Raw genomic sequence first — 26,660 nt, forward strand, 5'->3', positions numbered from 1 at the left:
CAAAGTGGCCTGCATGGCCTCTGTTGGAGAAGGGAAGCCAGCCACGCACAGTAGGTAGAAAATATGCAAGAGAAAGCATATGAGCTAGAAATTTTATTTCTATTTTGGTTTGGGTCTCTTTTTTTTGTGTGTCTTTGGAACCCATTAGTAAATTATAAAAGAATTTGACTTAGTACCAAGAAGATGTTTTGAGCAGCAGATTAGCCAGGACACCCAGATGTACAGAAATGTCATCTACCTGCCCTAGAGAGTTGAAAGTGAATAATGGTCTGGTTTTACCAGAGATGAAAACTGCTTGATATCAAACAGCCCAGTTTATATGCCAAATGTGAGCTAAATTCTTTAGAGCATAATAATGAACATTTATATGAAACAATGGTTCAACTATGTTGAGAACAACATGCATTATGTAAAATATAAATAACAGTTTTGTATCAGATATAATTTTAAGAATAAATCCACATGTCAAACGACTTCTATGGAATTTTATTTCACTTTTTATCCATTTGATCAAGGCTGAGTCATCTTAATCTGGCAATTTATGCAAGACAGAGAAATAAACCTCAGCACTTTTGCCACAGCAATCAGTACAGAAGGCATTGCGTCAATGAAACTGTAAAGTTCAAATGATGAAATGAGTGAGTAGAAAAAAGTATAACACTACCATTTCAATTTTTCTTATAATACTAAGAGGTGGAATCTATTACTTCATCAAAATTTTTTTTCTGGTGAAAACTCAAGCAGTAAAAACCCCAGGAAATATAAAACCACTTTATGTCAATATACCAAGATACATTTTGATGAACGTGTACCAGAAATTCAGGGACTCTTGAAACCAAATTTTTGTTCATGCCTCACACCTTACAGCAGATATTTCAAGTGTAAAACACATTTGAATAAGGCATCTGGGGTGAGCTTCCTGTGACCAAATACAGATGTCTTCTTCTGAGATGCTTACATTTGGCTCCTGTGATAGCCCATGGAAAGACAAAGGCACTTTAAAAACCAAAACACCTAAACCAGCCAAGTAAACAGTAATTGGAAGCGCCTATGTCTTTGGTAAACTATAAATGGGCCTTGAAAGCCCAGTGCAGAAGTTGATGCCAACACTCCAGATGCCTCAAGTTAGAGAAAGAATTCCCACTCCAGTGGGATGCCTTACGCTAGGCATGCAGATTGAGAAAAGATGATTAGCAGCCATGTGTGAAAAGTTTAATTCAGATTACTTGCCTAACGATGCTTTGGAAGTCTGGTACAATGAGAAGCTCAACTGTAAAGGCAGTCGAGAGCAACGGATCACTTTGATGTACATCCAAAGAAGCTGTGCATGCATGCAAAACTCTAGTTTTATGTCACCTTCTGGATTTGAAGTGTCCCAGGCACCACATGCATTACCTTAAGATTAAAACTGCATGCACCAGTGATTCCCTGTCTTATTCCGGGACACTTCAGATTTCAAGGGAGTAAGAAAACGCTACCCAGAATGACATCAACCTTTGTTACTGGTACCAGGATTAAAGACTATTTTAGGCCATTCAAATCCATGGACTCCTGAGAAACTTGCATTCCAACTCAAATACCTTACTAGCAAATTATTAGTATTATACAAATTTTTACCATCAGAATTACAGGTAAAAATCTTGTGAATCTAGACTAAACCTAACAGGAACTGAAAGAAGGAAAAAAAAAATAGAGAGGGGAAAAAAAATGCAAATTACTCTGGCATGAAAAAAATATATCAAATCTATACCAACAACACTCCATTATGTCTTCAAATAGAAATACAGACAAACACATCTCTAGCATCGAAGCAATCCCTTAAATCAACAGACAGAGGCTATTTTTGTTGATACTAGTTTAGAGAACTTTTGCAGGTCAATACAGTTTTCAGCTTCAACTTTACTTACCATTGACACCATCAGAGAAATATACTTACCACTGGCTGTAGTGGTGTCCCTGGAAACATGAACTGCATTTGCTGGGCAAGCATTGCTGCTGCAGTTTTTTGTTGGATTAAGTTGTTCCTGCCATTGATTTCCAGTTGAGTTTTTAAATGCGTTGGTGGATGAAGGTACTTGCAGTTCTCCCTTGTACAACGACCCTGGAAAAAGAAGTCACACTAATTGGTCTGCTGCTTTTGATGATGGTTTAATGCCTTCAAGCAAAATATTACACCATAAACTAAGCAAGAACTAAAGAAATACAGGGTGTTTCTTGGGAACGGTGTAGCAGGCTGGGAGGAGCTGATGGCCTTGAGCTCTCCCTCAGCTCACTGCCTCTGAATGATCATTAAGGTTATTAACCACAGTAAAAAAGAGAAAGGTTCTGAAACAGCATTCTCATTGTTTAGTATAGATCACTGCTATACTCAGAGTATTATCCGGATTGCCTAAACTGCCTCTCATGCTGCCCAGAGTATCTGGGGTTACCATAACATAAATGTTTTTTATAAATGACCCCATATTATGAATAACAAATCCAACCCTTCTTTAAGAGAATGTAGCTTTTAAGTACATTATATTAAAAAATAATTGCCTGTTCATGGCAGTAAGGATCTAAAGCGGCCAGTCTCTGTTTCTGTTCTCTCATACATTAACCCCTATTCCGGTTCACTGCCTTCTGGCCTCCTGTTTTTATTACATCAGCACAACTTTGAACTATTTCTATTCAAGTATAAAAGAACAGAAGTCAGGCTGGTACTTTTGCAACCTAAATTTAGAAGCAGTGCACAGAGCTAAATCTGAAGGTATACAGCAAGAGGAGAGCTCTCTATGCATCAGAAAGCAGGATTTTTTAGACAGTTATAAGACAAGAAGAGACAATAAAAATATGGGTGGGCAGTCACCTCTGAGGTGTCTTGAGTTGGAAGAGATGGACATGGAGGACACCTCTACAAGCAGTACATGCTGATATGTTTTCCCTCATAAAGGGCAATCGTTGGGTGCACCAGCAGGTTGTGCAGCTGCAGGGTTGGACCTGCTGCGACCAGAAGCTCCTCGATGACACAGCTCACAAACAGCCATGAATTTTTAAGAGCTGTGACCAAAGGATCTAAAGCATTAGTCAAACTGCATTTGACACACACAGCCTGTGAAAGGTATGTTTCCAAACTGAGACTTTTTAAACTTTCCATTCACTGGTATAGTGGCTTTACAACTTGTAGTAAAGCAGAAATACCCTCCTATAGCCAAGAAAATATCAAGATCCCTATGCAAGAACGTCACACAGTACACACATACACTGACTCCGTGTAAGCATATGCACACAAACAGATGCTACAAAACTTTCAATACTTTTCAAAAATCCCCAAATAATATTACTAACATTACACTTCTTTACTCTGACACCAAAACACTGCTGATTCTGCCCCTTATCTGCTATAAGGATGCAATAACTACCTGCACAAGAGTCAGTTAAACATGTTCAGGAAGGTTCTCCTGCACTGAGGATGAAGGGAATGCAAACACCTATTTCCACACTGTTGAACAGAACAGCACTTGGCCACTACTCAGGAGTATGCTAAACAGCAGAAGGCAGAAGAGTTCAAGAAAGCTACAAATTTAAGAAACTGGGTTTGGCACTCAGGAACACTTCTTGAAGCTGCCTTAACTTGCTAGTATAGATGCAGCCATTTTCAGGACATCATGCCTTCCTTCTGAATTCTGTTGCGCGAGTCACTAATGCTGTCTGGTTAAACGGAGTACACAAAAGGAATGTTACTTTGTTAGCTGGCATGAGCAGAACCAGAAATAGGCATGATTTGATGGGCATAGAAAAAGGCTGGCTCTTCCATTTGGGGGGAACAAGGCCACCGTTGCCTTCATAATGTAAAATTGGAGCACGCTCAGTGCAGTCAATTACCGTACACTTTTGTGTTGGCTGATGAGGACAACTGATTAAGATATTTTTAACAGAGATGTATTTAATCTTAATCTATTTTGTACATGAATGGTTCATACAGCAAATCTGAAAATAAAAACAACAAAATGAAATCAAACTACTCTACCAGATGGAAATATCTACCTATGGAAATAAAAGTGCTCCTCAAACAAGGATTGAGGGCAACTCTCAACCACAGTGGCTTTTGAAGTACCTTAAACCCGAAGAGCGTCTTCAGCAAGCCCTCTACTCTCACCTCTGAAAGCACACAGCTACCATATACCATTACTTCAAGCTCTGCAAAGCAAGCCACAGTGCACAAAAGACTGGTTATTTCAGAAAGCTTTCCAAAATAATCCAACCGTACAAAAATGTACTGTCCCCTCTAAAGTTATTCATGTCTGTGCCTCATTTACTAGATTTTCGAGCTCCTGGTTAGCAATGAATGTACTATAAAAGAACTGTGTGGCCGTCACGCTACTATAGAAAGCGCTGTAAACAGATCAAGCCTTGTTGAAATTAAATGACCCAAAATAAACCGCAGTGGAATGAACACTGAAAATAGGGCGCAGATTCATCCAGCTCTCGCTACCAAAATTAAATAAATTCTGAGACCAGCTTTCACTTTTGGACCTTCTGGATTGTGGGAAAATGTCTATAAGCAACTTTTCATTCCTTTTTTTAAATAAATGCTCCATGTCTTTGTGAACTCCTGATGAGATTAGTTTCAGAGAGGAACTGAGCTGATTCCCAGCTACAGATCATTGCATGAATAAAAATTCAAACTTGTAGCATCATCTCAATCAAATGGAACCCTTGTTTCTTTTGTTTACTCAAAAGTCAACTATGAAGTCCAACTGAGATGTCAGCACATACCAACCAAACAGCAGAACAGGCAACTGTACACAGCATGCAGGGGTGTTCAACATGTTGGTTGGGTCAACACCTACAGGCAGAGTCCACTTTGGATTCTTGCAAAAAACTACTAAACTAGCAAGCCACTTCGTAACAAATACTGAGTGCTCTAACTTTAGAATGCATCAGTATCAAGCCTGCGAAGTGAGACTTGGTTCATCACAGCATTTAAAACAGCAGAAGTTCAGGAGCTGCTCCACAAACATTCAGTCATTCCGGCACATCACGACAGCACAAACTCTGTCAGCAGGATGAAGCCAGCTGAAGGGAAAAAAATTATAGAATCATAGGACAGTTTGGGTTGGAAGGGACCTTAAAGATCATCCACTTCCAACTTCCTTGCCATGGGCAGGGACAACTTCTACTAGATCAGGTTGCTCAAAGCCCCATCCAACCTGGACTAGAACACCTTCAGTGACGAGGCTTCCACTACTTCTCTGAAAAACTTGTGCCAGTGTGTCACCACCCTTGCAGTAAAAAAAATTGCTTCATACGACTTTTAATCTGCTCCCACATGAGTCAGAGTCCTGAAACTCAGGGTGCAGACAGATTGGTTGGAAAATTGGTCTCTAGAAACTCCTGTCACCCATGGAGTGGAGGTTATCAACAAGCACATCATAAGCTGCTGTGCACTTCCCATGTGAGTTTATCCCACTGATCTGTCTCCTTATCTGCAATAGATAGTAACGATGAACAGATGTCAGATTACATTCCCAGTACTCTGTTACTCCCTTCACATAGCAAGGATGAGACCTACCTCTGATGTTTCATTTCTCTGCCTTTGTACTCTACAACTAATGCATAAGGCCACTTTTCAAGCTGGTTATGGAAAGTTTTAGCAGAAAAATTCCTTTTCTATTGCTAATTATCCAGACTGGGAACATGCTGTGGCTTGTGTCAGCGGTGTGCCACAGGCTTCATTACAGTGAAAAAGTGGGAGAGGGAAAGGGTACACTAAGGAGCAGGGAACTCAGAAGACTCCAGTGCTCATCACCCAGGCACAGCAATGAGAGGGTCCGCTTCTGCTGGGGCAATGGTTTTGGGAATTGCTATCTGCCTGTCTTAATGACAAAACCACATCCCTTAACAAGCTGTGTCACACGATTTCTTGTTTAAAACCAATAGATTTCCCTATGAAGAGCAATAGGCAGTTTGCCTACAATCAATGGCAGAAGACAGCCCACAGAGTGGAGTATATTAAAAAGCCAGGCATGTGCTAAGAATTATAATTCTAAAGTAAGCAAAATGAGGCAAGTGCAGAAGTAACACTCCATAACTTTGCATATTATACAACTAGGAATCCATTCCCTGTCTACAAGTTGTATGGCCACATCTCTGTCTTGACCATTTTATAAATCCAGCTTTCTTCAGAATTTTACTGTTGCTATAATAGTAAAAACAATAATAATAATTCCAGGCCCAGGCTAGGAATTGCTTACGCATAATAAGTTAGTTTTTACATGTTAAAATTACCTTTATCTTCCATAAATATAAGATGTTTCAATTAAAGGAAAGGCAAAACAATGTTGCTTTCGTCTCTTAAGATGAGAATCAACTAAAGCATTCACAACCATTCTCTCTACAACTACCTGAAAGGAGGTTGTAGAGAGGAGGGTGCTGGCCTCTTCTCCCATGTGACAGGGGACAGGATAAGGGGGAATGGCCTCAAGCTCCACCAGGGGAGGTTCAGGCTGGACATCAGAAAAAATTTTTTCACAGAAAGGGTCATTGGGCACTGGCAGAGGCTGCCTGGGAACGTGGTAGAGTCCCCATCATTGGAAGTATCTAAAAGATGGGTGGATGAGATATTCAGGGGCATGGTTTAGTGGCTGATAGGAATGGTTGGACTCAATGATCCAGGAGGCCTTTTCCAACCTAGTGATTCTGTGATTTCATTCAGGTATTGAATTCTGCTTTTAAGACAGGGGTCAATACATATTCTTAGCACGCTTATCATAGAAGTACTGCTAGTAAATGTAACAGCCCCAATCTATAAAGTCAATCCAAATCTGCTGTAAGACATTTTTCTGCCACACAATGTGGTGGTGGGTTTTTGGCAAAAGGAGAGGCTAAATCAGGTTGGAACGGACCTTGAGGGTTTCCCAGTCCTGCCTGCTTAGAGCAAGGTCAGCCAGGTTGCTCCAGCCAGGTCTTGGAAACTTCCATAGGTGAAGGCTGCAGAAGCTCCTTGAGCAATCTGATCTACTGCTTGTCTGTCCTCATAATGAAGACTATTTTCCTTATATTTGCTCTGAATCCCTGCAGCTTCAGCTTATGCTGGATGCCTCATGTCCTCCCACCATGCACAGCTGTGAGAAGCTGGGCTGCACCAGTGGACAACCTCCTTATCCTTGAAGGCTGCTCTTCAGGACAATGTTGTCATGTTGTCTTTTGTTAGTGTGCCTGTCTGAGGTTTTAACCCTGACGAGAGATACATTTTAGGTTTTTTTAAAACCATACCAGCTAAATTAAGATTCCCTCTATTTTTCCCTCTATAATTCCCTTTACCTCATACTTTGGGAAGGCAGCAGCCATGGTTACCTGCCATCCTACCAAAGCAGCAGTGTTAACCAATCAAATTATTTATATTTCCCTTAAATAGCTGAAATGGGGAAAGTCCACCTTGAAACTGAGCATACAAATCCAAAGGTAATTGAGGCAATAGCCCAATATCTGACAAGAGACATCCCATCACCTTTAAAAGGCAGGTTATTCAATGAAGAACAGAAACAAGGAGGCCTACTTCCTTGCAGACATCCGGCCCTTATTCCTAACTTTGCTCCCCAGGGTGCTTCCAGTTTCCCCCACCTGCCTCTATTCCCCCTAAACTCTCGGCTTCCTCCTGTACCCCACCTCCCTCCTTTCTTCCCCCTCAAAGCACCCTCCCACCTCGCCCAACTATAGACCAGGAAACAACTCACATGATAAATATAACTTGCTCAGGCCGTGCATGTCCTGAAGGGCCAGTCAAAATGTGCACGTGGCTGGCAGATCATGCTCAGGAGCAGCTCAGTGCACGCTTTTGCCTATTCCTTAACGGGGTAATAATTTGTACCTCTCTCTTCTACCCAGACAGTGATTTTTGCATAACTGGTAAGAGCTTTGCAATATGTCTTTGAGATTTCTCCTTCTAGCAACTTCGCTCAAAATTGGCCAGGGTGTTCAAAAGTTATTAGGGAGCAAGGATGATGCTGGCAAAAAAAAAAAAAAAAAGAAAAAGGATAGTGCAATTATGCAAAACTTGTTTCATTAAGAAAATAAGCTAAAACTGAAAAATGCAGATGAAATTGTATGATCTCTCAGGATTAAATATACAGTCTTATAGAAAAAAAAGCCAAAAGAAGTAAATGACTTCCAAGGCATGAATAGTTTTAGAAAGTATCTAAGCAATTGGTTCTTCAAGGGCAAAAAGATTTTCTGTTTTCCAGCTAGACATTCTGAGATCCAAACATTTGCTGGATTTAGAGAAGCCACACCAAAATTTCTTTAAAGAAAAGAAATAATCATGAGTTGCCACAACCACCTCTCCTACTGGCAAAGATAATTTGCAAATTTCTGTATTGTGCAGCTTCAGCAAACTCACACATGCTGGTAAAGATCAAATCATATTTTAACAAACTAATGCACTTGCCACTGTAGGCACGCTGGTTAGCTAGACATCACCTGTTTGATATTGATATTAGATACCTGAAGCTATTACATGCTGTTCAAACCTTGGCAGAGCCTAATCTAGCACAGGCCACTGTCTGGGGTGGTGGCGGCACGCGGCAAGAATAGCCACAGAGACAGCAGTGTCAGCAGCAGTGGAGGTACCTAAGCTGTAAATACTCCTCTGGCAGAGTTTCTGACAAGAGCAGAAAACGGTTTCTTCTCCTTTGGGATTCCTCCTCAGCAGCCCCTCAGCAAATTCTGGTTGGAAACATGTGTGGTCTCATCCAATCAATTTAACAATTTTACCGCTGCATAAATCAGGAACTTCTCAGTTCCAATAATCCTGGGCTCCCTGCAGCTAAAAATAGACTCAGTCAACAGGAGGGCAGGGTATTCTGAGATACTTAAGCTTCTGCTCCATAGACAGCCACGCTAACTCTCCCACCCCAAAACATTCATTTCAAATGTTATTTTTCAAATGCAGAAATACCAAAAAGGAAAAAAAAATCTAAGGAAAACACAGACTGTGTATGCATATGCAGAGAGGGATGATTCCTCTCATTCTACAGGACTTGCATTTATGCATTTCCCTGCGTATTTTAGCACATGAGCCCTCAATCACCAACGGCATTTTCATCACTCAAGGAAAAACACTAGGCTTCAGTTTGGCTGAGTTAAAAATCATTTTCCATCTAGGACCACAATGCAGGAATTCAATTTTCCTGCGAGGGTCTATCTGCTTCCTAACTTCTTTCAGAAAGTAAAAGAACAGATACCACACCTGCCTTAAAGTATTCCCTTTGCATTTGCTGTGACTATGTACCATCTCACGCAATCTGTAGGAATACACATGCCCATAGAATTAAACATATGTGCAAGGACTTATGGGATTTAGTTAAGCCTTAAGAATGACTAGTCAGAGATTTTTAAAAATGTAACTTAGCATCTTATTTATTCCTTAAGATATACAAAAAAGCTCCAAGCGTTTTTTGAATTTTACATAATTTCACATCTAGAGTACGCTGACTTGCAAATATGCATGCTTATGAAAAGACAATTCCTTTAGCCTAAGTAGAATCATATCTAGTTTTATAGAAAAAGAGATCAGAATAAGATGCCTTATCTTGAAAATGAGACACACTTGAACTATTTAAGAAAAAGAAAAATCATTTCAAAAGGACCAAATTGTACTAGTAACAGAATATTAAGCTTTCGACGGAGAGTGTGAATGCCTCAAACTCCACGTGTTGCTATACACCTTACCAGCTCAAAGACCTAAAGAAAAAATTGTATTTCAAATATCCACAAGCATCTCATGTTATATTTGAAATATGTCAGCTGTTGGATCTGTTTCCCTGGAAAAAAAACACAACAAACAAACAAAAGCCACCAACAGAAACAACTTAGAAACTTTGCTGAGAAATTAATTCCATAATTCTAAAGCTACCTTGCAAGTCCACCCACCAAAGTCAGTGAGTGTGCATACATATTTATACGCACCTACACATTTCCGTTTCAGGAAAAAGTAGAAGGCAAATGCATTTGCTTACTTTAAAGTAGAAAAGGAAAAGAAGGAAAAAAATTCTCAGGTGACTTCAGCTTGATTCAGTTTCCAACAAGCTAAGAAAGCCCATTAGCTGCTCTTCTAATGATTACAATTCTTTGTAAGAAAATGAAAACTGGTAGAATGAAAATGATCATTTTATTCATAAAGTTAGAGAACAAGAACCACCTGTAATCGACAGAAAAAATGGAAAAATAGTGAATAATGGAAAAGGTGGAATACAAAAAGGTGGAATGTCTAAGTGATGTAGGAGTCTTAACACTAAAGACTTAATAGGAGATATTTATTTAAATGGAAAAAGACAAAATGTTCTACTGAAGAGCACATTTGCAATGCACAAAAAGCTCCAAGTATCTCAAGATGCTCTTTCAAACAAATGTTGAGAAGGATGGCTATAGAGAATGGTTTAATAATTTGCCTTGCAATATCAAGGGAAGTGTACTCAATATTAAATTGTTCAGAAGAGAAAGAACTGAAGCAGATATTGCAGACACATAAAAAACCCAGACACTTATGAAATTGTAAGTTGTTTGACAAACATCCTCCAGATTGCTCTAACAAATAAGGCAAAGAAAATTCAGATAAGGAAACAGCAATTTAAACTAATATCAATTTATTTTATTTCTGTGTTTATTGCCTTGCAAATAATTTGAGAATAATAGGGAAATAAAGATTATTTCTTCTCCAGTTGCGTAGCTCCTGCTTGTTCCCAGTTTTTCCCCCTCACTATCACTCAAAATCTAAACCAGTTATTTTTCTTAGCTTCATGTCTGGCTACCAGCATCGATCTGTATGTCACAAGCAAATGTGGACAACCCTTGAAAAAAATCTTCACTCTAATGAACACAGGCAACTTTCATGGAGTGAGAGGCAGGCAATGCATAGTATAGGTGAAGACCCCTATGGAATGAACATAAAGAAAGGAGAGGGAAGCATGACCTCATTTAGCTAAAATTCCTCAACTGTCTGATTTCTGTGACATGAGTCTCACAGGATGTGAAGGTGCCTTGTGCAGGGCTTTAACAAACATATTGCTCCTCAAATGGCCTCAAGCTGCACCAGGAGAGGTTTAGATTGGATATTAGGGAAGATTTATTTACTGAAAGAGTGGTAAAGCATTGGAACACACTGCCCAGGGAAGTGGTGGAGTCTCCATCCTTGGAGGTGTTCAAAAAACCTGTAGACGTGGTTCAGTAGGCATGGTGGTATTTGACTTCATGATTTTAGAAGTCTTTTCCAACCTTAATGATTCTATTCCGTGATTTCCATGGAAGGACTAGATGCAGCCTGCCACGTGACTCAAAATGGGTTGCAGTAGCAGAGCAGTAATTTAAGCCCTCCAACTCTTCCTGGTTTGAGGAAGTTGATGTATTCACACTTCCCTGCATCACAGACAAAAAGTCAAAACCCTTTATGGAATTTCATAATACAGCATTACACACAGGTAACTGATGGCTGGGCAGCTTTAACACACCCACTCATCATGAGGATTGAGTGTTTTTGTGGAAGACAGAAGAGAGCTGTGCAAATTGCAGGTGGGACCACTCAGTAACTCAAGGTGATATGGATTTTTTGCTGGTAAACACCATACTCCACCATTAAGTTTAACTTAACTGAACTATAAAATAAGACAAGAGCTTGGAAAGAGGCAATTTTCTTCACTTTTCTCAGCATCTCAAGAGCAGACAAAAAAAGACATTCCAGAAGTAATACCAGTAAAGGAAGGTAAGCTGTTTGACTGCAGGTCAGCTGGCAAGAGAAAAGGGAACAGTGGTGTAGCAGAAGAAAAGCAGAAGATCAAGCAAGAAGACGGGCATGGCATGGCGTCATTTGCTGATGTACTTCTTTTCTCACATCCTTTAAAATTCCCATAACAGCCTTCAAGCAGACATATGCTGACTTTAATGCAAGCTTGCTCATACAAACAGGACTGAGATTAACCTCCTTTGGTTTGGAAACATGACTTTTCATTGAAGAGGTACGCAAAGATAACTGCAGAACTGATAGTCAAGCCCTGAGACACCTCATTTCTCTCTTGGTGGTCTGTGAAGGAAAGCCACCACATCTCAGCATACTGACTACACCCTCCAACATCAATACCATATGTCATTCACTGTAACCAGCTTAGAAAAGAGCAAATCGTGAGGAAAAGTCTTTGCTGCTGAGATGCCCATAAGCCCAAGTGGTGAGCAGCCCAGCAAGGACAAGGCAATGGGCCAGTACACTGACAACAGTTCCCTCAACAACACAGTGGGAATCTTAATGTACCTCAAAAAAGCCATAAAATCAGTTACACTGCATTAAAAAGGAGCAGAAGACGTGCCTTGGCAATGAGGAGCCTGGCTGACCAGATCAGAAGTAAATGGGAGGAGAGTACTATAAAATCGACCACGTTAGCCTCCTACAGTGAGTCATCTGCCCAAGGAAGCCTTGAGATGGTGCTTTATTTGAGAGTTGCAGTGGATGAAAAGAGATTTGGAAGAGGCCCGTTATTTGGAAGAGTCCCACCATATGGGAAAGATCATCAGCATGGTGTAGCAAGTCCTTTGTGTACCAATGGACCCCACTGGTGTGCTGAGGAGAAGGGCTGACCTAATGTACCAGAAGCAAGTGATCGCCTTGGCCACTACTGTGTCACAGTCTCCAGCTCTCGAGCTGGATGCCCGGCAGCCACGAACTGCTACAAGGGTGATCTAATCTGCCATCAGTGAGTCCCTCTGTTGCTTCTTGCAGGGACAATTTCACCCCGGACAGGGCATCCTGCACACATGCATATGATGAACAATGCACCAGCGCTCCCAATCCAGCCAGGGCTTGCTGGATCAACAGGGCATCTTCCCTGCTGGGGTTTTCACACTTTCTTGACCAACTGCTTTACACATATATGGAAGAAACAAGGGCCAAGTTAAATACACAAATGGCCAAGGACACCTTATGTAATTGCAGAGGTGAAAAGTACACTCTCTTGTCCCTCTGCAGAGGAGGAGTGTTTACCCGCCTTCAGCAGCAGTGCTGGAACTGCAGCTGCGTTATTAATAAATCATCCGCTTTGCTCCTGGGATGAGCCAGGGATGGATGGAGTCTGACACCAGCTCTCAATTCACTGGAAAGTTGCTGAAAAGACAGAGAAACTTCTCGGTGTTTTAGAAACTCCATGTATTGAACTGCATTAAAAAGCACAAATTAAAGAACAAAAACCTAAAAGTTAAAATATATTTGCATTTCCAAAGAAGAATGACACGTAAAATCCCCCGAGCTACCTATAAACGCATGAGAAGTGGCAAATATTATAGAGATGAAAGGACACTGTATCACTATGGGATCACCTACAGACAGCAACCAAGTGTGACCTACCTGAAAGGCAAAAAGTAAGCAGGCATCTTTCCTACATTTTCTACACCTAGACCATGCTCCTCCTCTTCTGGGAACTGGTTTCTTAACATCAGTGATACATTTCAGTTTCTGTCTTTTCCTGTAGTCTGACAGACCTCAAATTTCTCTCTTCAAGGAATGGGAAAACAGCACTACTAGCAGGAGAAGCAGTGAGACTCCTGCTTTGAAGCAGCAGGACATGAGAGTTACCAGTTAGAAATACCCAGAGAATATACTAGATCAGCTTAAAACCAGGGAGGAGAGTGCCAAGAGGTCCAGAAATTCAGGCAAGAGGAAAGAATGAAGCCCTGGCACCGTAATAATGCCCCAAGCCCCTTTTCTTTTTGCTGAAGGGTTATCTATCCCCCTCCATCCTGTATTAAGAAGCTTCCAGATCTAGCAGAAATAGCAAGAAGTATAATGCAGCTACATTTAACTTGAATGGTAGCTTACAGAATTAGGAGCTAAATCACAGTTATGAGAAAGATAAGACACATTAGGATGTCTCATTATTTTCCTTAAATGCTATATTCATCTAAGTACTAGAGTATGTGACTGGTCTTGAGAGTGCTTATACCTTCTCAATATTGTGCTGAAGGAGAGATAATTATTTTCTTCCTTAAGACAGATTCAGCACCAACTAAATAAAATTCTAGGTTAATCTTAAATTAAAATAATTCCTCTAGGTTTTTCAAGGCATATACCTGTGACTTTCAGGGGAATGCACTCACCAGACTCCTTATCATTTATTATACTGCAGCAACATCACCAGTGTATTCCGATGTTCATGGTACATGTCTTCATCAGTGTCGTGAGCAGATGAGGTGATCCCAACCTCAATTACATGACTGCATCTACTATTCTACACAGCCTTCTTCCCCAGACAGTGAATAGGCAGCCATTGCATTTCTTTTACTGCTGACAGTCAGTAGGTAGCAGCACTCTAATGCATGTCCACCTATCTTGAGGACCCTCTATAGGAGGACAGGCTGAGAGAGTTGGGGTTGTTCAGCCTGGAGAAGAGACAGCTCAGAGGAGATCTTATAGCAACTTTCCAGTACCTGAAGGGGCTATAAGAAAGCTGGAGAGGGACTATTCATAAAGGCTTGCGGTGATAGGATGAGGGGGAATGGGTATAAACTGGAGAGGGGAAGATTTAGAGTAGACATAAGGAAGAATTTCTTCACCATGAGAGTGGTGAGGCACTGGAACAGGTTGCCCAGGGAAGCTGTGGATGCCCCATCCCTGGAGGTGTTCAAGGCCAGGTTGGATGGGGCCTTGGGCAGCCTGATCTAGTGGGATGTCCCTGCCCATGGCAGGGGGGTTGAAACTAGATTATCTTTAAGTTCCCTTCCAACCCAAACTATTCTATGATTCTATCTCCTGGCCTGAATGCAAGATATTCACTTCCTTTTGGGCCTATCCATAGGGCTGGCTGTATAAGATCATGATAGGAATTCTATGATTCTATGAATGGCTCCGTTAAAACTATCAATGGAGTTCTCGGTCTTCTTGTGAGACTAGACAGCATACTCCCACTCTACACAGAACAAACTGAGATCAAATGTGGTTAAAGGGCTGAGAAATGCCTGCCTTTTTTGGCTGTAGACCTCTGCCCTCTTCCCACTTAACCACTGCATCCACATGGCACATGCAAGTGCTCCACCAGATTCCTGCTGGTCTTGGGTTTTGGGAGTTCAACCATGTAAGGGCAGCAGTGATGATGACAGTTTCAGGGACTTAGTCACTGGTCAACAAAGGAGCAGTGGACGTGTGACCTGGAGGCCAACTCCTGCTAACTCTGCCACTGTCCCCCTTGCTTGCTGCACCAGCATCCTTTGGATGGAGTTACACGCCATCCCCTCTCCAGAAAGCTGTCTGTGATGTGCACCCACCGGGGCAGAGGAAAATACAAGACTGGAAGAGAGTGCACACTAGCATTACCTGCACAGCACATCTCCAATATGTTTTCCTCAACTCTTGGCTCCCACTCAGTTGCCCTGAGTGACTCCCACCTTGTCTCAGTTCTCTTCTTCCTCTGCCCGTCCCCACCTTCAGCACCACCTCTTCGTTGCTTCTGGCACCAGCACCTGATGCCAGATGGAGCAAACACAGAGACAACCATGCTTGGTCCCCAGTCTGAAGCCTGTTCAGTGCATACAGAGCCTGTCTGATCTACATGCCAGCCCGCACACAGCCTCTGCTAGGCATCCATAGATGGTAAGTTTTCACACTTATAAAATAACCAAATTTGGGTGAAATTTCACAAAAATAACACGAAGCAAATTTTTGATACCACAGCAACCCTTCTGCTAGTAGAACTCGAGGTTCAGCTGTGAACAATGAGAAACCAAGCTCATTATTGAACCAGTTTTAACAGTTAAGAAGGAAAAACAAGGTATTTGCGTCTCAGCTGTTTCTCTAAAAATGCTTGAAGTGTTTCACCGAAACTTTAAATAAACACTCTGAGTCAGTCACTCACATGTTTCAGCCCAGATAATTGCATTTTGAGACTTACAAACCACAGAAAAAGAGGATATTATTTGGAAAGTTGTGGGCAAGATTAAATCCAAGTGATGACGATAGCACACTGTTGGCACACTCATGCGCACCTCATCAACACACCCAACCAAAGGCTAATGATTGCAGGAACTCCAGGAACTTCCAAGAAAATGGAAGTATTTAAACATGACAGTAAACAAAAGATTAGGTAACATGTTAAAAATGAAATCTGGTGGACCATTTGTCCAGAAATACTTTAATGCAAGTAGCCATCACAACCCAGCTCATGCACTCTACAGACAGAGTAAGAGTTACCAAATGTTTTCGAGAATACAATGCCTATAAGCATGTAAACTTCATTACAATGCAAACCCTTTGTTATACTTCAAATTGCATCAAAAGGGATGGTTCAGTGTACCAAGTCTTTCCAGTATCACAGCAAAGCCCTAATAATCTATGCAGAAAGAAAGAAAACCACGACCATTTGACTTGAACAAGGATTCCTCTGATTTGTTTTCTTCAGCATTTTGAAGATGATATCGTCCCACCCACACTCTTAACAGATAAAAGAAATTTATCAATTATTGATAGGCTATCACGAGATCATCTATAAAATGTGCAAACTCACTTGGATGAAGGAAGCACCCTTTGTGACTTGTTCTTCGTTTCCCTTAAAGTTTCTACAGGAGACAAGCAGGCTCCCCTGCAACAGTGACAAACTGACTGCATTCAGTGTTTATCTCCTGGAAGCCTTCACAGGTTTGGCACCACTGTCATCTGTTTCTCAGGAGAAACTAACACAAGGTCTGAAATACTGTTCTCCAAACACGAACCAAATGATCACATAATTTATGGCTTTCCTTTGTGGGTAAAGTGTTTTCACTGCCTGCATCTTATCTAAGCAGCAGTCACAAGACAGAGACTCCCATCAAATAACTTTTTGTCAAGTGTTTCCCTTTGTTTGGATGCCAAGAAGGAAGAGGCAGGATGCGGTCAAAAGCCAAGGGCACAGCCAAGGCTTCCGTCACTGCTTCTTATGCCAAAGTGGCAACAACAACCAAGTGAGAAACTCTAGGTGAATATTACACCAGCTGTGGTTGACAGACCTTCTCCCTCTCTAGTCCTGAGCAGCAATGGAGAGAACATAAGTGCTGAGAACTTCCTGGAACAGGGTGGAGTAGATGACCACAACCACCAAGTCCTCAAAATTATACTCAGACTTCAAGAAAATATCCAGCTCACCACCTGGTCTGGCAGAAAAGCTGAACCATGTCTTAATCATTCCCAGGAGAATCATTCATCACAGCCACGATGCAGGACTTCAGTTTAAATATTCTTTATAAATGTCACAAGGCAGAAGAACATATGAGACTAAAACTCCACAAACTAAACTGAAGTTTTATGGAAGTAAAAAACCCATAATGATCTCATGCTTTTCACAAAAGCGTCTCTTTCCCAGCCAGGAACCATGAAGTATTTGTTTGTATTTTCTATTTTTATTTGTCTGATATGCACATCATAAAGTGGTAACGATTGCCATGGCACGTCAAATTCAATCTAAGTGACATTCACATTAAAAAGTAGCACAGTATGAACTGTTAATCATAATCGAAACAAATCTTGATTCAGATTTTTCAAAAAGCTTTTGTAATCACAGATAGTCTGGAAAAGAAGTATTTAAATGGCCAAATTGGTGGTTTTTTTCCTATCCTGCTGCTTTTCAGTGAAAAACAAAATGTGATGGATGAGTACCATTAATCAGGAGAAATAGTCAAAATATGAGATCACTAACCAGCATCCAGACAGAATTTAACCAACTCCCTTGTTTAATCATTGGGGATTCAGTGTCTGGACGGAGATAGGGGAGGAGAGAATATAGAGGATTCTACAAATTTAACACTAATGCATTAAAGCCATTTTAAAACATTTAACCATTTTAACCAGCCTGTAGTACCTAGTAATATTCATCATGAGTTTCCAGTGCTGCAGTGAGAGGACTCTCTCAATCAATAGTGGCCATATAAAGGCCGGTATATGTAGCACTAATAGTTATTTTGCCACGTTAAAAGGCAAAGGCTAGACCTAGGTTTTCTTTGTCAAATGTAGTGTAAAATCATGCTCAAAAGATACAGCTACTGCAACAAGCCGTTATTTACCTCCTACTGCTCACTCACAAGGCAGCCTACAAAACACGACTCTTGAGGCTATAAAATTCCTGTGCTATACTACTTTGTAAATAAATAAAACAATAAAAGCAAATAGATCTACTTTCAAAGAAGTTTTCATATCTTCAGGGTAACAACAAACACAGTATAGGAATCAAAAACTCATTAGGGATCCTCTGGAAGACCTATGAACCAGATGGAACATCTTCATATAAGGGCAAAGCTCCGACCCTAGGCACCACCAAATAGGTTGCAAGCACACAGATCAAAGATGTAGGAGGATGGAAGGACTGCACTCATCTCCCCTCATACAGCAAGCCACACAGTACAGGATATAGGGATTATATATATATAGGCAGACCAACCACATACAAAACGCGAGATCTTTGTAAGGGTACCTCTATATTTCTAAAGATACAGCCTCTGATGCAAAGATTGCTTTGGAGATGAGTGAAAGATGAAATGCACTGATTAGAACTATCTTGCCTTTCTACAGCAGATCCTGTAGAATCTAGTAAATGATCTCAATCTTCCTTGGCAAGCAACTTTAGTAGAAAGGAAGCAACTGCCAACAGGGAAAAAAATCTTTTAATGAATTTTAAATTAAGACTACAGCAGCACTGTTAAGATTTTTAAAGAAAATTGTTTCCTTCAGTAGATGTCAACTGGGCTTTTGTTTACTTTACCGTCCCAGTGTTTCATCAGCAAGTATTTTTCTGAGTTTTTCTCAGCAATGGTAGTCCCAGTCTCAAGGTTTCAGTGAACAGAGAATGCCAAACTAGCTTGAAATGTCAGATCTGCTTTGAGAAGAAGAATCAGTGAATTTTAAAGGTATTGAGGCCTCAGCAGAATGTTCATCATATGTACAGCCAGTCACTGTACTGTAGACCACGCTTTATTAGTTTTCCCATGCTATAATCCTGAGAACAATGAAAGAGAGAAGCATCAAAGAATGGAGATGCATGCCGGAAGGATTCCATTGGCTGGCTGTATTTAACAAATAAAGTGTTTGGTATTAACTATTTAAGAAACCTTTGACTAGCATATCATAGCAAACCCAAAAAAAGAGGTAAGAGCTATGAAAAACCTTTTCAAACATCAAACAGAAATGAAACAAGCTTATAAATACAGTTGCCTGCAAGCAAACAATTTCTGGAATGCACTAAGGGAAGCAAAGGAGAATCCCACAACAAAGGAGATTGCAAAAGCCAACCCAGTTTAACAACTGGAATTACCAGTTTGGAGACTGTAGAGAAACAATACAAACCCACCAGTAAGTCTGATACAAAGACCTTTTCTCAGCATTTAACAAAAAGCCCAACAAAAAAGCTTAATATAAAGGCCAACATAAAGGCCAGTCACTAGGTAATTAAACACGGCTCTTTGGAAATATAAAGCCTTACACAGAGTTAACTACTCATGGAATTTAAGATTTTATAAGGAACTGAAGGTCTCTCAGACTAAAGCTAAATAATTTCAGGTACATCCGATCACAGCTGGAAAATGTGAAGCTATTTGAGTAGCAGACAACTACTTGTATATCATCAAACAGCTGTCTGACAATTTATCATGTACTTCTTGCAGACACACAAAGAGCTGGTAACCTATGAAGACCTCTAAAACATGATTCTAATGTTTTAAATCTACCTTTTATGCTTGCTATTAAAAACAAACTTACATACACACTCAATCCTAGATGTACAATTAAGTATTTTTCAGATTTCTCTGCAGATAAAAGCACGACGACAACCCTGCTATGATGGCTATCACTGCTCTCCGACATTCTAAAAAAACCCCACAAGACCTCCAATGCTGTAGGGGATAGGGGAGTATGAGTAATTTGAGAATTCACCAGTCTGGGAATGAGAGACTTATTTTGTGACATTTCTCTGTGCCTGTGCATGGCCCAAGCAGGCATTGTGGCCCGTGAGCTGCTTACGGTGGCCAGGGGAGTCCCTTAGCTCTTGGACAACAAAACATACGCCGCAGGAGCATTCAATAACCCCAGTTCCCACTGCCTCTTCCCATATAGACAGAGGGATTATCCAGGATGCTGCACTGGGAGGTGCAGGATTGCTGGTGCTGTCTACAAGCCAATGTCCATCTCCAAAGGCCCAAAAGGAAAGACAGCAAAGAACCCTATTCAACCCAACACCCTTCACCTTAGCACTGGCAGATCCCACAAAACATGGAGTGGCCCAGCCTGAGCTTGTGTATTCAAATAATTAGCTACACATAAGCACCTATTTAATGGTCTTCAGATAAACACCATCTTCCATCTGGAAAGGTAAGTGTAATATACAAAACAAATTGCATCTGGTCTTTTCTTTTGCTCGTATTCATGAATAAATTAGGGTCCAATTTTTCCATGACTCTTTTGCTGCTGTACAGTTAGAATAAATAAATTCATATTCCAGAAGTTTTAATTTTTTAAACCTAAAATAAAAATACATGTTGACATTCCTTAAAATGAAAGTGCTTCTAAGACACTTGAGTCAGATGAAAATACATTGCCTTTTGGCTAGTCCACCGTCACTGGAGAAGTGAAAACCACTGTTCCAAATACCACTGCCAGGAAGTATTTAGCACAGGTATTCAGCCAACTTTAACTAACTCCTGAGCAACAAGTCAACGAAGTCCAGTATCTGTAAATGCTCTGACAATTTATAACATAAAAATAAGGACTAAGGTTTCCAAAACTTCTCATTCTTTTTTAAAAAACTAAGGAGAACATACAAGTAGAAGGTGAATGCACCAAACAATGAAATTTCAAAAAACAGTAAGTGAAAAACACTAACTTTGGGGAAAATCCTTAAATCAGATGATAGTGCACTTAACTATAAAATCAGTTCTGATGATTAAATGGGTAGAAGTACAGTGAAAGTAAAATAAAAGACTAACTTTGATGTCTAAATGTAGAAATTGATTGGAAATTCTGCAAATGCAAATTAAATGCCCCGGAATCTCAAAAGAGCTCACTCTGAGGCTGTCATTGTAAGACCATCTTCATTAGTCCAATGTCATTAATAACAGTATTTCTATGATTCCCAGACGCATCTGGACTCACTGCAGCATACCACAAACCTGTTACTGACTTCAGTGGTATATGAATTAGGAATAAAAAAAAAAAAAAAAAAAGAACGTTACAAGGCAACAGAGCACAAATCTATTATTATACATATTATAAGGGAAAAGTATTTATGGATGAAAATCAATGTTAAAATGTACAAGTTTCAAAAAGAAGGCATGAGAGCACAAGACGGACATGGAGCTGTTGGAGCAGGTCCAGAGGAGGGCCATGAACAAGATCTGAAGGCTGGAGCACCTCTCCTTCTATGAGGAAAGACTGAGAGAGGTAGCCTTGGTTCAGCCTGGAGAAGAGAAGGCTCCAGGGAGATCTCATAGTGACCTTCCAGTACTTAAAGTGGGCCTACAGGAAAGATGCGGACACATCTTTTAGCAAGGTGGATCATGACAGGACAAGGAATAATAGTTTTAAACTAAGGAAGAGTAGATTCAGGCTGGATATAAGGAAGACATTTTTACAATAAAAGTGCTGAAACACTGGAATAGGTCACCCAAGGAGGTAGTGGAGGCTCCATCTGTGGAAACATTCAAAGTCAGGCTGAATGGGGCTCTGAGCAACCTGATCGAGCTTAAGATATCCCTGCCAATGGCAGGTGGGTTAGGTTGGAATAGATGACCTGTAAAGGCCCCTTCCCACCCAAAGCTTTCTATGGTTCTACGAGAGGTTGTAGTTGTGGGCCCCTTGAAGTTTTGCTAAACTGACTACTCACTAAAACGTTAACCCCCAACATTTCGTAAGGTATTATGGAATTTGGGCACCATCCACCCACTAGTTCTCCCCTATCCCCTTTCCCCAAGCAGCGGCAGTAACAGGCACCAAGTTTCAGGCAGATTTTGTTCCCCTCTGGCACCCTTTGCGTCCATCCAGAGTCCAGGCTGGGGTAGCTCCTCTCTTTCCCCGATGCTGGGGCTCCCGCTTTTCTCCTCCTCAAACATCCAGACCTTTTGCAAGTTGCATACTTCATTGCAACACACACTTACTGCCTCTGCATTTGGCAGAAGGTTACAATTAGGAACACTTCTGGAATTACTTAGATGAGCTGTTGTACACCTCTGAATTTGTCTTCTTATTCTCAAGAGCAAACCACAGACTTCTCAAGAGCCACTGCAGCTGCATACAAGTAAATAAATAAAAATCACTCTTTTCTGACAAATGATTCAGCGTTTACAAAAATAAAACCAGCTGTACTGTGTTAGACCAAGGTCCATCCAGCCCAGTATCCTGTTTCCAAAAGCAACCAGCAGCAGATGCCTAGGGAGTAGTATAAGAACAAGGAAACCATTTAATGATATATACTGAAAATATTTTTCACATATACTTGATGGAAAACAGAGATGGAATTTTGACAGAAGAGGGGAAAAAAAGCAAAAGTAAACAAAGAGCCCAATACACACACCCCTTGCAAAAGCATGAAACATTCCTTTCAAAATAAAAAGAGAACTGAGGGGAAGATAAATCTTACAGATTTCCTTTTTTTTTTTTTTAAAAAAAAAAAAACCCCACAGGAGCAAAAGGAAAACAGAATCTCACTTGCTATTCCCAGAAACAGTGTAAGCACATCACTGGCACTGGCCAGGTAATTTTTAAGAACCGTTGACTATGTGTGTCAGTGGCTTTTCTCTTGCAAAAGGGTCCTCAAAGAAATCAAGAGGTAGGTTTTTATATTGTGATATCACAGCTGATAGCTCCAAAAGTATTTAAATTAATGGATTTATAAATATAGCTTCAAAAACTATATACCTCAGGCAGAGGGAAAACTTGTTCTGTAACAGGGAACAACCCTAGAATCATAGAATCATTAAGGTTGGAAAAGACCTCTAAGATCATTCAGTCCAACCATCAATGCAATATCAACAAGCATACTAAACCATGCCCTGAAGCACCACATCTACACATCTTCTGAACACCTCCAAAGACGGTGACTCCAACATGTCCCTGAGCAGACTGTTCCAATGCTTCACCACTCTTTCAGTGCAGACATTTTTCCTAATATCCAATCTAAACCACCCTTGGCAGAACTTGAGGCCATTTCCTCTCATCCTATCACTTGTTACTCGGGAGAAGACACCAATACCCACTCAGCTACAACCTCCTTTCAGGAAGTACTAAAGAGCAATCAGCCTCCTCTTCTCCAAGCTAAATAACCCCAGGTCCCTCAGCTGCTCCTCACAAGACTTGTGCTCCAGACTCTTCCCTAACCTTTGGACATGCTCCAGCAGCTCAGTATCTTTCTTGTACTGAGGGGTCGCAAACTGAACACGGTATTGAAGGTTCAACAATTAAGGGTCCCATGTAATCAGCTGAGGTTTACGACCAGCTTGGTTGGATATGGGATCACTCCTAGGATAAGTCATCCATGGGGACAGAGGATGGAGGAGCTACAAAGCCACAGATGCAGGAACCAGCCACTTTGATTACACTGCTTAAGCTTCACACCTCTGGGACAGCAGATCTGGGTTTTTTCAGAAGCTCCAGATGAGCTAATAAAATGTGCTAATGACTCAAGCTCATTTAGCAATCGGAGAGAGAATAATCATGGTATGATAGACGACGACCATGAAATCGAGAGAATGAGAACAGTATGAAAGAACAAAGTCTTTCCAGTCAGTGACATGAAGCCCACATATCAGTTCTGACACAGACAGAAAAATATTTGTCCATAATCTGGGGACAGAGCTGGCTGCTCCAGAGGAGATGGAGGATCATGGATGCTTTGACTGGTGGTGGAGACACCACTGTGACAAACCATGGAAAAAGCAATCATAATCGAAAGCATCTATCAAGCAAGGACTGTCTAGGAAAGGCAGAAAGCTCCTATGGCAAGGCTTCTTCTCTCAAGGCAAATCTCTACTTGCAATGCTGCACGTACTTCTGGTCACCAACATCCAAATAAGATGGAATTGGCCTGGAGTGGGCACAGGCAAGGGCTGCCAAGGTGACCCAAGGAAAGGAAAGCCTATCTTACAAGCACAGAAATAGCATGTGCTGGGGTTTTTTTTGGCTAGGTAAAACATGCCTATTTAGGGGGTATGCCTCTTCCCAGGGAATGCCCTGCAAGAAGTCAAGGTGGCCGGGTAGAGGATGAGTGGCGGCAAGGTGGAATGTCATTGCTTCAGCTGCAGAATATCAGTGGCATTCAGCTGAATGGAAGTAAACTGGCAGTGAATAAATCCACGTTGAAAATTAGAAGAATGCACACAAGAAGTGAAGGATTAGGCAAGACTTCTGATGGAAGCAGGAAAAAAAAAACTCTACCAAAAAAACACCCACATGTAGTATGGAGATAGTAAATAACTTCAACAAGGAGGCAGTGTGGCTGCCCATGAAAAAAAAAAAAAAGGGACAGAAATCTCTTGACTTCCACAACTCCCTCAAAGCTATCTTTCTAACCTCTTATTGATAAAATAAGTTATCTGGTAATGTTCAGGAATGGTATCAGGAATTCAAGGAGCCCTTGCTCCACAGAACACTAATAAGCAAAGCACTCGTATGGGCTCAGGTCTCTCTGGCCTTAAGAAAGTGCTGAGCATAAAACGCTGCAGCAGGATGCCGCAGGGAAATCCTTTGCTGAGAAGCAGGCGAGGTGAGGCATATATATAGATAGATATCACATATATATAAAAATATTTTTAAAAACCCCAAAAACACAAGAAGTGAAGTCTCACTTCCTGCAGAAGCAGATGTTAGTCTCTTCCAGTGCAAATCAGCATTTTTAACCTCTCTTAGCAAAGCCCTTGGTGTAGCGCCCGGCTGTGGGTGCAGCTGCATGGCAGCTAAGAGATGTCCCTCACTGAAGGGGCTTTTCATACACCCTGCCTCCACCTTGGGGAGCCCAAATTTAAATACCTCAGCAAACAGCTCAAAAGGAAGACACCAAATTTTAGGTACTATGTCCAACAGATTTAAATTAACCCTTTATTTCTCCCCTGAGCATCAGATTCCAATGACCAAAATACCAGAGGTACACAAAGGTCATTCTGACATCTTGGGTATGAATCTGTTCTCCAAGCTGCAGGAGCAAATCTACGGTATTCTTAATTCCTCTTAATTCTACTGTTTCACCGTAATATACCAAGTTTAGGGCTGTGAGGAACCCACAGACAAATTGCCATTGCACTGTAGGAGTGACTCTACATCCAGTGCATTCTCAATCCACCAACTCTGGTGCACAGCATAAGCATATATATAAACATAAATATCCCACATCTATATATATACACACACATATGTGATCTATGCATTCACGGACTACCAAGGGAATAATAAGTTGCATTATAGATGCAATGTCTCCCTAATGCTTTAAAATGCTATTTTTTTTGCATGAGTGAGCATCGACAGGCATGCTTTGTAGTTCCAAGACACTCTATAATTATCTATAAATATGACCCAAAGGAAGGGTCGTGAGCACAAAAGTTTGTCTTTTTTTTCAGCAAGTCTAAAAGAAAGTATTGTCTCTCCCTACTAACCCTCAACAGCTTATTAATTTCTCCTACTTCTAAATGAAAAAGAGAGACTAAGTGAAAAAAAAAAGTTACATCCCTTTCACAAAGGAGATAAAATGCCAAAGGATGTTAAATAATTTGCTATATAATAACAATTATATAATAACACAGAAATAACACAGCACTTCATGTCAAAAGCCATCATTTCAATAAACATCTTCCAATATTCAAGGTTATCAATTTGTTATCCAGTAGAGGTCTGCTATGATGTAAGTGATGACTATGACTTGTAGACCGAAGACCTACTATTTCAGCTCAAAACAGGAAGATGTAAGTATTCTGAAAGCAGAGGTGTGCCTAAATATATATATAAAGATTGGTATCTTCTGATATACTACTAACTAATTTGAAGATTGGCATATGAGGAAGGCATACCCATAGTAGATGTATAATTAAGGAAAGACCTAGAAATACTGTAAACTTTACATAGATTTTTAAATTATCATCACACAAATGCCTTATAAGAAAAAAAAATAGTATATTTAAGAAATTGTAATTAAATAAAATTTAAGCATGACCCCCTCCAGTTGCTTTGGGGAAGAGAAAGCACATTAAAGGCATTCTATTATATTGATAAATTATGGTTATCTAGTTGAAATAGAGTCTTAACTGCACACAGTATGCATATAGGAAATGCAAAATGGAAAAAAAAAAATCAGACTAATCCATTTTAATAATGATCCTGCAGGTGCTGTATCAAAAAGTTTCAGTCCTCCTTTCAGATCACTTAAGGTCATTTTTTATTTGCCTTTGTTTACAGCTGCAGAGCAAATTTTTATTCTATGTGATAACACTGTTCTGCAAGCCAGTCTGAACTAAACAGCCAAGCCAGGGAACACATGGTACTGCCTGAACACCATGATAGCAACATTGCCACTCTTGTACTTTGTACACCTGCTAGCTTTTAACATCCTACCAGAAGAAAACGGGTTTTGAGATTAAGTTCCTTCATGTTTCATGCAAGAGCAGTGCACAGTTCTACCTGCAGTGTTCCCCTTTCTAGGCACCTGCTTTATTTTTAC

At 40.6% G+C, this 26,660-nt stretch overlaps 1 protein-coding gene across 12 annotated transcripts in view; it reads right to left on the bottom strand.

Moving 5' to 3' along the window:
• The window catches only part of MBNL2 (muscleblind like splicing regulator 2), a 114,698-nt gene that overhangs the window by 34,388 nt on the left and 53,650 nt on the right, over positions 1 to 26,660 (bottom strand). For all 12 annotated transcript variants that reach the window (XM_054056967.1, XM_054056972.1, XM_054056965.1 and 9 more), the window contains one exon: positions 1,937 to 2,101. In XM_054056967.1, the coding sequence (XP_053912942.1) occupies positions 1,937 to 2,101 (165 nt within the window). The remainder of the gene's footprint in view (positions 1 to 1,936; positions 2,102 to 26,660) is intronic.

This window comes from Cuculus canorus, chromosome 1 (genome assembly GCF_017976375.1).
Source record: "Cuculus canorus isolate bCucCan1 chromosome 1, bCucCan1.pri, whole genome shotgun sequence".
Lineage (NCBI taxonomy): Eukaryota > Metazoa > Chordata > Aves > Cuculiformes > Cuculidae > Cuculus > Cuculus canorus.